Here is a 14,677-nt window from a genome sequence, read left to right on the forward strand (position 1 = left end):
GATACTTAATGTGGAGCTCATTTAATCATGCCAAACAAATTTTACACCTGTGAGAATTAAGTAGTATCAGGATTTTTTTAAATTTAAAATTGAATAATGTTATATTGTGCATTGTACTGGTTATATGGCAGGCCCTTAATTGTGTGGGTTTTTTATAATCATACATTTATTTTTTATAACTTTAGTTATTATATGCAGATTATGTTATTGACAGATTATATATTATGTAGTATATATATAATACACAGATTATATATATTATATATTATATTATATACAAATCTCAATATATCACTTGAAAAGTACATTCAACAATAATAAAGTTTTAGGTATTTGAGTTATTTTTTAAAAGTAAGATTAGCTTAGAAAATGTGTGGGAAAATGTGAGAGACTTTAAGGGAATAATTTTGTTTTAAGTAGATCAATAATGCCCATCTTTGATTTATGTGCATGAATACATGAATTGTTACCAATTTTAACAATAATGGTTCATATACTTTATATATGTTATCTCATGTAAACTTGGTAACAAACCTGTGAAATAAATCATGTTATTGCTCCCATTTTATGGAGGAGAAAATTGAGCTTGAGGGAAACTAAGCAACTTCTGTAAGGTAGTATGACTAATATATGTGAAAGACAGGATTTGAAATAAGTTATTTCTGACTCCAGCATTCTATCTATCATCTGAACCATTCTCAAAGAAATCCCTTTGTCGACCTCCCTACTATTTGATCACAAGAATATCTAAAATCTCATGACATCCCTCGGGGTGTCATTTGCGTAAGCACTAAGACTTGAGTGTGACTTGGCACCAGATTATGAATCATACAAATATGTATCCTTTGTTGTTCTAAATGCTTCCATAGCAATGTCATTGGATAAAAAAATGATCATTTCTTTTATATTTTGCAAGTCAACCAGATACATAGGTATGTATTTGCCTTACTATTATGCAGGATCTCAGCGAATCATTGATAGTGACATCTCAGATTATGAGGTTGATGATGGTATTGGAGTAGTTCCTCCAGGTGCGTGGGTGCAGAGCATGTCCCTGCTTCTTTGTGCTTTGGCTTCTTCTCCTGATAACTCAGGATCCTCCCTAACGCTGATTTGGAGATATAGTATTCTAGTAAAATCAGTATTAGTTATTCCATGGTGACTTTTCTTCTAAATTACCTAGGCAGTTGAAAATGGACGGACATTTAGTAATTAACATTTCCATTTATTCACTTCCATCAGTTTATTGCCTAGAAATGAGATGAGTGAGGCCAGTTAAATTACTTCACAATGCTCTAAGCATAAATGAAAAAGATGAATTTTATCTCAAAGAATATAGTTCATTCTCATGTGTTTTGTATGGCATTTTTATGATTTTTCTTTCCTAGGCTTCTGAATGTAATACAGCCTTCCATGGAATATACTGAAAAATATGCATGGTAGTATTAAGACTGCATGTGGCATGGCTATATCTTTTATACCTATGTGACGCATTCATTATCACTACCCTGCGTGTGTAGATTTCTTTAAAAAGTAGAAAAGTGCACCAGCATTCACTTTGTCAACATATTTTTAAATCTTAGAATCAATGTAAAATGATTTATGTCGTTGTATTGTCACAATACTTTAAAAAAAGATATGGCTTTTTGGTAATAAAAGTTAGAGGTAAAATTAGTGTCTAAAAGTTAAAGGTAAAAAGTTAGAGGAAAGAATAGTTTCTAATGTTCCATCGCTTGGGTAAGATTCCATGGACTTCATTTTTAAGTAGAAAATAATTATGTTAAACATGAAGTTGATTTTTTTAAATGTTTGAATACATGTTAAGTAAGATGAGTCAGCTAATATTTTTTCTAAGGCATTATTAATATTGTTATTGTTATTAGCATGTTATTTCCTCTTAATTCATTTAAGTTCAGAGAAGGAATGCATCCTTAGCTTGAAAATTGTTTCTAGATAGTTCTACCTACCAAGATGCAAACTATAAATGAATTCCACCAGGGTTAATAATTATCTGGTTACACTTATGACAAACATGTAATTTTTCTGTACAAAAGGGAATAAGAATCTAGTGTCATAGAGTCAGAGCCTTAAAGGAGCCAAGAGGTCATCTATTCCAGCTTCCTTATTTTAACCTGGAATTGCCCAAGGTCACACAGGTCAGAGCTGGGAACTAAACACAAGTCCTTTGACCCCAGATCAATGTTCTTTCCACTGCACCGTAATACCTACCTGCAAATTTGGAAGAGATTAGAACTGGAGAATTTCTTGGTTGGAAGGGAGCTTAGAGATCACATGGTACAGAATGGAATGTAAGAGCATTTATTAATCACTTATTTACTAAGAGCTGGGTATTCAAAGAAGGGTAAGATGATCACTGTTCTCAAGGGGCCCACATTTTCATGGGGGAGACAGCACAAGGTTCTGTACCTCCAGTCAGAATTCTTTTTCTTCTGTGCCATGCTGTGTCCATATGTAATTCTTAAATTTTTTCATTGTAATGATGATAATAGTTAAATCCAATCTAACAATGGTTTTCTACCAAAGACCGTGGTTTTTGGTCAATCTTAAAGTTGTCCTTATACAGTCAGATGAAATTCTACCTTAGGAAGACCTTCTTCTTGTATATGGAAAGCTTGTAGAAGATGTCTTCTAAGAAACTAACGTGAGACTTTTTGGAATACTGTATAAGAAGAAATGTATCTTATCCTTGATGATTCTACCATTATGATGTCAGTTCTTTGACAACTCCCTCACCCTGTCTGCCCATAATACTTTCAGTATCAAAAGTTTACTTTCAAATAAACAGACACAAAATTATTCCATTACATGAAGGATTCATGTGAAAACTTGGAACAAGACTGGGTATAACTCAAAGCAGAAACACTGGAAAAGGACTGAGTCAGCCTTTTAAAGAGTTTCTAGCCTAATATCAGACAAATTGATCCTGTATTACATCCAAATATGTTATGTAACTCCACTGATGAGAAATAAATGCTTCTACCCCCTTCCATTTTAAAAAGGTGTTTGCTAAGGTGCAGGCATAGAAAACCATTAAAGATATTAATTTGCCATTTCTCCCTTGATTGGTTCAGTATTAATTATGTATAGATACAGGAACTGTAATTGGTGAGCTGAGCTCCCAGTAAAGAACTTTTTCTAAAGACAGATTGATAGATACATTTTCTGCAAGATATAGTCTTAGAGAACAGCCTAGGGCATGAAGAGGCTACCTAACTTGTCCAGGGTCATACATCAAGTATGTATCTAAAGGAAGACTTAAGCCTAGCTCTCCCAAACTTGAAGAGAAGCACTTTCTCTACTACTCCATAACAGAATGAGATAATTAGGGGCTGCCAACCTCCTTCCACTGAGGTACCACCTATTTGTATGTATTTTGTGCCTATTTGGGGAAGTTCTTTAGTCCTTTTGATGTCTGAAAATATGATTTTTTTGTTCAATTTTTGACATGTTGAATTAAAGAAGTCTCTAGGACTAATGTGAAATGATTGATATTTTGAGACTAAAGCTATAGGAAAACTGATGCTAGATATATAGATCTGAGAGTCATCTGCACAGTAATGACAGTTAGAGCGATGGGGGCTGATGAGGTCATCAAAAGACAGTGCAGAAGAAGATAAAAGGGCCTAGCACAGCATCTTAGTGAAAACACATAGGAAGGGAGTATAGTATAGATAATGAGCCTGAAAAGGATACTAAGAAGGGGTTTTCAGATAGGTAGGAGGCAAGCCAGAAGAGAGTAGTGACACTCCTTATACTATATAAGTGTAAAGTTAGTACCTGACCAAGTATCACATGCTCATTTATCACTTCCATATCCCTCAATTTATAGATGAGTAAACTGAGGCTTAGAAAAGTAAGGCTCACACTAGTAATTTAAAGGAATTGGATTTGAATTCAGGTCCTCTAATGTTCTTCCTATTCAACCATACTGCCTACTCGAAAGCTAGCTGCCTACAAGGAGATTTTATTTTATTTCTAATCTCAGACTTTGTTTCAAATGATTTAAGGAAGCATTTGATTGTCCTGATCCCAGGAATTGAAAGAGCCTCCCTTATGTTCTCCAAAGCCTTTCCCAAACTTTCTACCCTGAACTGACTCTCATCCTTCTTAACTTTTTTCTTATTTTTTGCGTTTAGTTTATATTTAATTTTTCCCCAGTTACATGTAAAAATAATTTTTAACATTTGTTTTTAACACTCTGAGTTCCAAATTCTCATCCTTCCCCCCTGCATTGAGAAGGCAAAGCACTTCAATATGGGTTATACATGTATAGTCATGAAAAACATATCAGTAATAGTCATATTGTAAAAGAAAACAGACAAAAAAACTCAAGAAAAAATAAAGTTAAAAAAGTATGCTTCAATCTCCATTCAGATACTATCAGTTTTTTCTCTGGGGATAGATAGCATTTTTCATCATAAGTCCTTCAGAGTAGTCTTGAATCATGGTGTTATGCAACTCTCCAAACTTCCTAAAGTCTTGAAGCTCTTGCTCTTGGGCTGTCTTCAGCTTTTTAACTTTCATTCATTTCTCTACTAATTTTAGTTTGCAGGCAAATCTCTTATTTGCAGTTGCTGACTTTGGTCCTAGTAATGAAGATGTCCCTTCTTTGGACCGCCCTAGACAGGCATTATACTTCCACCCCACATGACACCTGGAGTCCATGTTATTTTTATTGTTCAGTTATTTTCAGTTGTGTCAGTCTCTTTGTGACTCCATTTGGGGTTTTCTTGGCAATGAAGCTGAAGAGGCTAGCCACTTCCTTCTCCGGATCATTTTACAGATAAGGAAATTGAGGCAAACAGAGTTAAGTGACTTGCCAAGGGTCAAATAGCTAGTAAGTATTTGAGGCCAGATTTGAACTCAGGAACATGAATCCTTCAAACTTTAGACCTGGCACTCTATTTAGTATGTCACTCAGCTGCCCTGGAAGCCCAAGACTTTCACAATTGTCTCAGCACCGTATCTTCCTTGACTTTGACTTTCGTCTATGATTTTCACTGATAGTCCCACTAGCCTTCACCTGACTCCTGTTCACAGGTGAAACATAGAAGACAAAGGCATCCTCGGGTCAGTGGCTTGTGATATTTGCCCAAATCCCTCCCTCTCCCCTTTCAGTTTGCTGTTTAGGGCTCCTGGTTTCAACCTGACCCCACCCCCAAACACACATCTGAAAATAAATGTTTGCCTTTTCTCCTCAGATTTTCATTGAGTAAAAAATAGCTTTAGACAATATACATGAATTAATGTTTTTCATTACCCTAATGTGAAGACAAGTTATTTGGTTGATCATCTATGTTGTCCTTTCAATGTTCATTTAAAAGTTTTTAAGCATGTGAAAGATAAATCCAGTATTCTCTTTATTTTCTGGTGACCTCAGTTGTCCAAAACAGATCTGCAAACACAGAAGAATTTTAAAAGGGAAAAAGGAAAAAAAGCTAATATAAAATTTGTACTTTGTAGAAAAAATATAGAAATCTTTCCTAGAACTTCAGTTTGTCATTTTTCTTATCTCCTAAAGTTATACTGCTTTAAAGAGTTTGATTGTCTGGTTTCTGGCCAGGACAATCGATTGGAGCAAAAGATTCAAAAGTTACAATTAAAGGGTGAGTATTGATTAGGTTCTGAAGAGTGCATGGTGTGATAGTGGAAAGAACACTAATTCTGGAATTGTAAGACTTGGATTCAAATCTCATCTCTAACATTTACTACCTGTGTGGCCTTGCTCAAATGACTTGACTTCCCTGGATGGAATTTCCAATTATTTGTAAAATATGAGGGTAGAACTACATGGCCTCTGAGGTCTCTTTTGACTCTACAATTATGAGTATAACAGGGTACATAAAGGACTGAAACATTAAGAAAATGACAGAGCCATAAAGTTGTGAAAGCACAATCTTTCTCATGTCATTTAACATAAGGTCTAAGAGAAATACTCACCTCTATATCCTTCTAGGTCATCAGTACATTATAAAAAGTACATCGTGCATGATGGTCATAATGGTGACTCAGAATAGATTACATTTTGTTTAGTCAGCTGTCTAAAATGACTGAGCTTCTACAACCTAGATCTACTCCTGTGGGAAGCCTTAGTACCTGAGTAATGCAAGCAAATGATGTATTTATTCTAGATCCAGAATCTGAAGAACTAGGTAAATGTTAGAAAGCAAAGTCCAGCAAATTATTTCTCATTTACTTCACAGATAATAAAGTATTATTTAAAATGGGAAAAACCTGCCTCACTAACTTCTTTTTCCTGTATTATGTGCTTCTTGCCTGTAGACACGCCATCAGCTATTAACCTATGTCCTTTTGGCATGAAACAAGATTTTGAGGAAAACTTTCATAACAGCAACACTTAAAATCATATTAATCATATCTACCTTAGCCATTACAACAGAGAATACATATATAGATATACACAGAGAGATATACATATACATAGATATTTAAACTTACTTTCCTGAGACATTGAAAATTATGCGCTTCTAATTCATAAAGATGGTAAGAAAACGTATAATATTTATAAGGTGCTGGATATTTCTTAATTGAAGATTTCCCTCTTAATACCATTTAGGTAGAGTTTTATATCACTTAACCAGTATTTCTTTTGTGAAACTATGCCACAGAACCTTCAGCCCCCTGACCTGGAGACACTTGAATTACTATCAGTAGAATCTCTGACTTGGAAGGTGTCCATCTGGGCTCCTTTGCCTCGAACATTGGGAATTTTACTCTGAGGTTCTCACCCTATAATTCCATAGCTTTGGTATGTTTCTTTAGCCACAGTCAGACTGTATCAGCCAGAGTCTGGCTATTTCCTATAGAAGACATCTAGAGTTCTTACAGTCATATATTGAGCTGGGTGGATGCAAGTGATAATAGCAATTTTAAAAATGTAATTAAGTATAATGAATCACTTTAGAAGCACAAAAGAAGCCTATGAGTATTCATTGATATACCTGAAGTGATACTCCCAATCCAGTCACTAGGAACCTTACAATCAAGTTTCCTAGCCATTCAGTAAGCATTTTACACTCTATGCTCCTATCAAATCTTTCTCTCTGTGAGATGATTCCATTGTGTCTGTTGTTGCATAAAATCAAGAAAACACAAAGATTTTAAAACAAGCAATTTTTTTGTTGACAAATAAATTAACTTGGCAGGATACAAAGTCAGAAGAGAACCTTGCTTTTCCTCCTCAATAAATGGCAGGTATAGCATTTTTCTAAATAAATTATATATATATATATATATATATATATAATATAATAAATATATAAATACATAAATTTTGTAAATAAATTTTATATATATATATATAAAATAAACCCATAGGTTTGGTTATCTTCCCCTCATGGACAAAACTATCAAAATAATAGGTCTTGGCAGCAGTTTTTATAGCAGGATTTGTATTAGATTAAAAGCATTAGTAACTTCAGCTCATGCCATATATATGTTTACCATGTTATATTGTAAGTGCTATCTCATGAATTTATTTTTAGACATTTCTATAATAAGTGTGATAAGGTATAAGTGAGATCAACTGGTGTGGAATAATGACATTCTGTCTTTGCAAATAATACTTTGTAGGAGTCTAACACTGAATTTGAAAGACCAGGTAAATAAAAGAACAGGCCTGAGTTTCCCAAATTATAACAGAGCTCTACATACTAGATATATTTCAAAGATATACAGTTAAAGATGTAGAAGTGCATTTATATGTCATGAAATTTTATATTTTCCTTGTAACAGAATAAAACCCTGTGAGAGATCTTTTAATCTAATCTAAACTGTCACAAGTAGTCATTATATGGTTTTCTTATGTTTAACAAGTCCAAAAAGTTAAAACTTTACCTTATTAAGAATAAGGAGAAGGTAGCTTTGTCTTGTATTTTTTTCTCCTATTTGTGTTATGACACAAATCATTATGAGATAGTTCTCTTGTCTTTCATTAGACTTTACAGTTTGTTAATTATGTTAAAAAATTTCCTGCCCAAGTCCTTCAGGAATTGACCAGCCATCTACATATATATGTTGTCTATAATGAAAATACACAAATTGACTTATGGCTTACAAAATAAAAAGCTTGGAGTAAAGATTAGAGTTCACCATCAAATTAGGTGTGCATTATTACCTGCAGTGTTTTCTGTTGCTTGGACAATTTTTTATTGTGCTAGTTAGGGAGTCTATTTTCAGAGGTTCAGCTAAGATCAATTGACCATCTTGTACAAGAATGTTCTCTATGGATAATTAAAATTACATTAAATCAAAGGGGAGAGCCTCCTAAGGATTAATTAGTGTAATGATACTTTTCCATGGTTTGTAACAATTAAAAATTTTCCATAGATTAAATGAAGTGGGAGCACGACAGCTATCTCCAGCCTCTATATCATGTCTGAAGTTTTAACTGTCATATTTACGTTCTGTTGCTCCATTGTACCCCTTACCTTAGCCTTAATCTGTTCTAATGCATGTATATGTTACACTACGTGTACGTATACTTATCAACTTTTGAAGATTATGCTAATAATTAGTTCTGATTGCATGGCTCCTCTGACTCTTTAGTAGGTTAGTGGCTGTTCTAGATCTTGCAAAAATTTCTTCAGTAGATTGCCTTCCAAGTTCTTACATGCTCCCATGGAGTGTCACTGACTAACTTCTGTTGCATTTTTGCCAGTAGGTTATAGATCAAATACTAGAGAAAGCAAATCTACAACTTTAACTGTGCCAGAACAGCAGAGAACAGCTCACCACCGCTCGCGATCTGTATCTCCTCACCGTGGCGACGATCAGGGCAGGCCCCGTTCCCGGTTACCAAATGTGCCATTACAGAGGTAAGATTCGCCATCGGTCTGGGATCTATAACAACAAAATTACTGGTGCAATGAATGGCTTGTACGCATAAGAAGATATTAGTAAAAGATGTAAAGTAAGAAGAACTAATGATTGGTTAAATCAGAATAGCCAAAAGTTACCTTCTAAGGACTTTTATAGATAACAGTGGTGTTCATTTATGCCCTAGAATCTGAAATGCTTATCGGGGAACTAAAATTCCCTAAAAGGGAAAGAAATGTATGACCAAAGTACAATAGTTGGAATAAATATGTGATGCATTCTGTTTGCTGGTTTCACTTTCAACTCTAAGGGGGCAAATGGCAATAATGAAGAACAATGAGAAGACTTGGCATAAGGTAAATCTGGAATTATTAAAACAGGTGAAGCTTTTATTTAAAGTTAACACTTTTAAACATTAAGAGGCACATAACAGTAAAATACTATGTACACACATATACATAGATATATACACAGATATGTACATAGATGCATGTACAAAAGAATACTGCTTCTACTGCTTTCTTCTAATTCTGAAAAGCCATTATTTTGCCTCTCTGTAGATAAGTAAAGTTGCAAATTAGCATTCAGATGTGAGCTTCAAATATTGTATCATTTTTTTTGTTTAGATTTCAATGAAAACAATTTCTAGCAGGGTTGAAGAATGAATCAATCATCAATTTTTCACTCCAACATAAAGAAAATACTATTTTCAAGAAACTTACATTCTGTTTTGGGAAACAAAATGAAACATGTCACTCACTTGTCTTCTGTTACTTTCATTCTCTGTCCCATGTTTTACTTGGGACCAAAGAGCCATAGACATAGTACTGAAATGGAACTCAGAGATAACCTCTCCTAATCTTTCTTTATTTCACATATAAAGTAGGGTCCAGAAAGTTAAATGATTTATTTGCCCAAGGCCACAAAGATGGATTCAAACCAAGGAAAAAGATTCCAAGATCAATTCCCTTTCCATTGCATTTTGCAGCTTCCCTATGTTTTATCTTCCTCAGGAACACATCAACTCTTCATTTTTGAAAACATCAGGACCACTTCATTTTTCTGAGCATATAGTAAGCAAAAAAGTATATGCCAAGCTGATAATAGTGTTAGCTCACTACAGCTTTCATCCTTCTATTCTTAGCCTGCTCTCTTTTTGGGAAGTCTAAGCATTCCAATATAAAAAAAAATGAAGCAATGGAAGAAAAAATCATACTATAACAAATATGAATATTTTATCCATCTCTTAGGAGTTTAGATGAAATTCATCAAGTGAGAAGGTCACGTTCTCCAACCAGACACCATGATGCCTCCCGAAGTCCAGTTGATCTCCGATCCAGGGACATGGATAGTCAGTATTTATCAGAACAAGAAAGGTATTTTATTTACCTTTTATAGTCCGGTGCATTCATATACACTAAAAGGTCTTTAAATTCTTTAAACATTTAGGAGTGAAAATGTTGCGTAGATTACAATTCTCAGAAACAACAAGAAATATTTTATTAGAGATATTCCACTTAATATTCTCAGCTATTCAATATCCTAGAATATAAACTTCTAGCAGTTATAAGAAATATTCTGCCAAATGTAATGTGGGTAGCTAGACAAAACAGTTTTATTCCCTACAAAATTCTGATTTCTGCTGCTTAAGCAATCCTAAATATATTGGTTTTCATTTTGCATGAATAATAATGAAAATTATTCAGAAAGTAACCTAAGTCTTCAATGTCCAGCATTTTTTTCTTTTGGATCATATGTTTTTTGAATAAAAGTGATTATTAAAAGTCAAAATATTGTTGTCCCTAATGTCAGGATGTAAGGTTGCATAAATACTTCATGTTAAGATTTTGAATTGTGACAGTCTTGGAATAACCTTTTTTTTTCTATGAAAGCACTTTGGAAGCAAGAAATTGGGTTCTTTCATGCCTAAAAGGGTAATTTAGGGTCAGTTCTCCAGAGGCAAATTTTTATTAACACTTACACAAATACATATTCCAGTTCATTGTACTTTTCCCCATATGAAAACTTACTTCCCATTCAAAATAAAATCAGCTGCTGTGAATTAGCAATATTATTCAGAAACCAATTGTATTTGTGTTATTAAGATAGTTAAGTATATGTCTTATAGTAGGGAAGGGTGGGATTATTTTTGGAAGCAGAAGAAAGAGGTTCTGCATTTTTGTAGTGGTGTGAAAGGAAAACCTGTAAGAAGGAAAGTTCCTCATTATTCCCCATATGATTTCTCACCTTTTTGCCAAATTCTTGAGAGAAGCAACTCCATTTCTCTGAAGTTGACTGTGTTATGAAGTAACCAAAATGATTGGCCAATTTGCTTTGAGAACCATGGAATGGGACTTATAACTTCTGTTTATCCAGTCTGAGTTAGGGGCACTTCTGATTCTCATCATTTACCTACCATAGCCAGGCAAAATCTAAAGCTACTTCTTGGTCATGTTACTCCTCTATTCAGTCCAGACATTCATGGAAAATATACACCAGTGACGTGGCACTAAATTTTGGGGGAGGGTAGAAGGGAATTAAATGTATCCACCAAGGTTTAAAGTGTATAAGCTTGAAGAACACGCATATGCTAGATGGTTTAGCACTGTGGTCCTTGCTAGTTACAATTTTTCCAGCCAATAGAATTGGGGTTCATGTACCTAAAGTGAATTAATTGCAAGTTTTTATAATCCTTGATTTCTGTCCTTCCCCTCCCTTCCATTATTTCAGATCAGAGATTACTAGAAGAGAATTGAATTTAATGTTGGTTAGTCATTGCTTTTTTATTGTCAGTGGTATTTCCCTAAGTTTATAGTAGAAGAAAAGACAAGAAAAAGCAAAAATCCTAAATCCAAGATGGATGTGAGAAATAAGATGGAAGCATGTGCTCTCATAGATTAGGTCTACCCAGACATAATTAACTCTGCTAGAAGTATTTGTGGGTAAACTATCAGGCAAGGGAAGAAAGAGGTACAATCATTTTCTTCAGTGTGGTCTGGATTGCCTTACAACTCTCAATGATCCCCAGAATCACTTCCTTGTGTGTTTTATAAACTTCTATTAGAGGCAGTTTGGTGTTATTGGGTTGTTTTTTTAATGAGATCTTGTTAGCTGAGCAATTAAAAAAAAACTTTGAAAATCAAGTAATCTAGTTACAGAGAAATCTCTTTCTTCCATAGATGAGAATTTGGCCCCCCATAAAGTATTGGTGTTTCTGCCCATTTTTTCCAGTTGTATTTCTGACTTTACTTGAATATATACTTTTCCTGATCAAAGTTTAATTAGGAAAAAAAGTCCACAGGCCAAGTATTTGCAATAGAGGGAGCTCTATTTGAGCCCACGGACCATTTTTAAAATTATCTTTAAGTGAAGAATGAATATTATTATAATTCCATTTACAGGTGAAATATGTTTAGTAGCTCTTTTTTTTTTACCGAGATCAAAAAAAAATAGACAACATAACCAATATGTGCTATTTTTCAAAAATCATGACATAATCCACCTAGACATGAGTTAACTGCTAGTGGACTCTCTAAGGTTCTTATTTGTACACTGTATAACATACAAACATGCACTGTATATTTTGATGATAAATAGCTAAAACATTGTTTTTCAAAATTATGGAAGCCACTTTGTTTACATTATCTTTGAGTCAATATAGATGGCAAATGACATATTTATCAGCATATTCAAAGGAGTTTGATTTGATAGTATAAAATATTTTTATTCACTGGAATAAGTTTTTGCAGATTGTTTTAAAATGTAAAAATGCTTTGGGTTTGTAGTGATGTTAAAAAAAAAGAAGGCTGGTATATTCTGAATTTTTAGAAACCTGGGGTTCCAAAGTTTCTTTTTTTATTGCAAAGACCAAATTTATGAGTGCTGTAAAAAGTAATAATTCACCTAAATTAATAAAGTTAAACATGGAATCCTAGTAGATATACATGGTTTTTCCATTTTGGAAACAATATTTTAAAAGATGCAAAACTAAGTGACAAGCTGATAGGACTTCGAATGCTGAAGTTGTAGTTTTATGGTTTAAAATTTTAAATATTGTCATTAATTTTTTTTTTTGGTTTAACATTCACAAGCAAATATGCCAGTGCAGACTATCTGGTTTCTTCCCCTCCTTTTTTTTATGTTTCCATTGACATATCATTGGCATACCCCCATGTCATTTAACGCCACATTATCTGTGTCTGTTTCACTCATCCTCCATCCTGTCTGTGCAGTGAGCTTCTTATGCTGCCCAGAGCAAAACGAGGACGAAGTGCAGAGTGCCTACATACGACCAGGTAAATACAGGGATTTGGTAACCATGGCTCTTTGTGATTGGATTCTTTATATCTTACTTCCCTCCTTATCACCTTAATTAGTATTACTGCAGACAGATAAATAATATTTCCAAACTCTGCTTCATCTTGGGGGAAAATACTTCAAATACATTCCCATTAACTTATTACGCAGAGTGTTTTGGTTCCCATGTAGTGAAAAGTCAGAGACTACTAAGATTCTATGCAATTGCAATCACATCTGCAGTAAAACATACCAAATTATCTTGTGAGATATATTGCCTTTCTAGTCACTGGAGAAATGGTATCCTATGCATGGCAATACGATTCTGTCTTTATAATCACCTTTTATGCTGCTTGGCATTTGAATTTAATTTAAGAATATGTTTCTATTTTTGTTTTGTTTGTTTTCAATGAACCTATCTGTTTCACTATTTTTCTCTTGTTCTCTTGAGTTGATAGACAAGTCATTTAGGTACTTTGAGTTTCAATTTCTTCATCTGCACAATTAAGGGTCAAGTGAGATCATGTCTAACATCTCTACCTGCTTTGAAATTCCATACTTCCACAATTCAGCCTTCACTTGTGCTCCTATTGAAAGATGAGAAAATTGAGATTCAGAGAAGGTCAATAATATTTGCTACTAAATTAAGGTTTAGGATCTAGCAGTTAATCCTTGGTATGAAAACCATAATGCTAATGACGCTAACCTACCCCACAGATTTCCATTAAATAGAGATCCCCAAAAATTTATTGAAAGAATGTAGATATGCAAAAATTGAATGTATCTAGAACTAGACATTATTGGTCTTATTTACAAAACAATATTACAAAATCTAGTGGTGGCTTGGCTTCATTTTAAATTTTAAATTTTAAACTTTTTACTTATAACCTCATCCTAAGAACTAGTAGCTAAATTTATGCAATCAATAGGGAGATATTTTAAAAAGGAACTCAAGATTTAATGCACAGTGGAAAAAAACCAAAGCTGTTTTAGTCTAAAAATTTCAGGTTCTCATATGAATCCTCCTTGTTAATAACTTGTTAATAACAAATTTTAATTAATGAAGCTTAATATTTTAGTAGTGAAGATAAATTTAAAAAAAACAGAAATGCTTCTAACATGAACACTGATATTGCTAGTAATAATTTGGTATTGATAGACTAAATGAGATACTTAAAATATCTTTTTCTCCATTTCTAAATTTGAAGATAAAAGCAAGTAAATTCAAATTACAAGTTGCACATTATATTGTAACATCTTTAAAAAAAACCATTTCCTTGAAAATTGTTTAAAAGTCTTTTCTATTAAACACCAGAGGTAGCTTATTTTTTTTTATTTCCTGATTTTAGCTTGTGTGTATGTACTACACACACACACACACACGCACACACACACGCACACACCACCCCCACATAATGCCAACACCCTGTGCACTTAAAAAAATGGTTAAATTTGTATCTATGAAGAATTAGACTGTCATCTCCACCTCATCATGACTGTTGTATGTGGCCAAAAATTTAAC

The 14,677-nt window shown here is 33.7% G+C and overlaps 1 protein-coding gene across 8 annotated transcripts in view; it reads left to right on the top strand.

Moving 5' to 3' along the window:
* Positions 1-14,677, top strand: part of RIMS1 (regulating synaptic membrane exocytosis 1) — a 717,070-nt gene that overhangs the window by 497,499 nt on the left and 204,894 nt on the right. For 7 of the 8 annotated variants that reach the window (XM_072642596.1, XM_072642598.1, XM_072642588.1 and 4 more), the window contains 4 exons: positions 960-1,031; positions 8,705-8,858; positions 10,110-10,235; positions 13,092-13,154. In XM_072642596.1, the coding sequence (XP_072498697.1) occupies positions 960-1,031; positions 8,705-8,858; positions 10,110-10,235; positions 13,092-13,154 (415 nt within the window). Of the gene's footprint in view, positions 1-959; positions 1,032-7,441; positions 8,859-10,109; positions 10,236-13,091; positions 13,155-14,677 lie in introns of those variants that run through there. The other variant, XM_072642594.1, reaches the window with a different exon arrangement.

Source organism: Notamacropus eugenii, chromosome 2 (assembly GCF_028372415.1).
Source record: "Notamacropus eugenii isolate mMacEug1 chromosome 2, mMacEug1.pri_v2, whole genome shotgun sequence".
NCBI classification, from domain to species: domain Eukaryota; kingdom Metazoa; phylum Chordata; class Mammalia; order Diprotodontia; family Macropodidae; genus Notamacropus; species Notamacropus eugenii.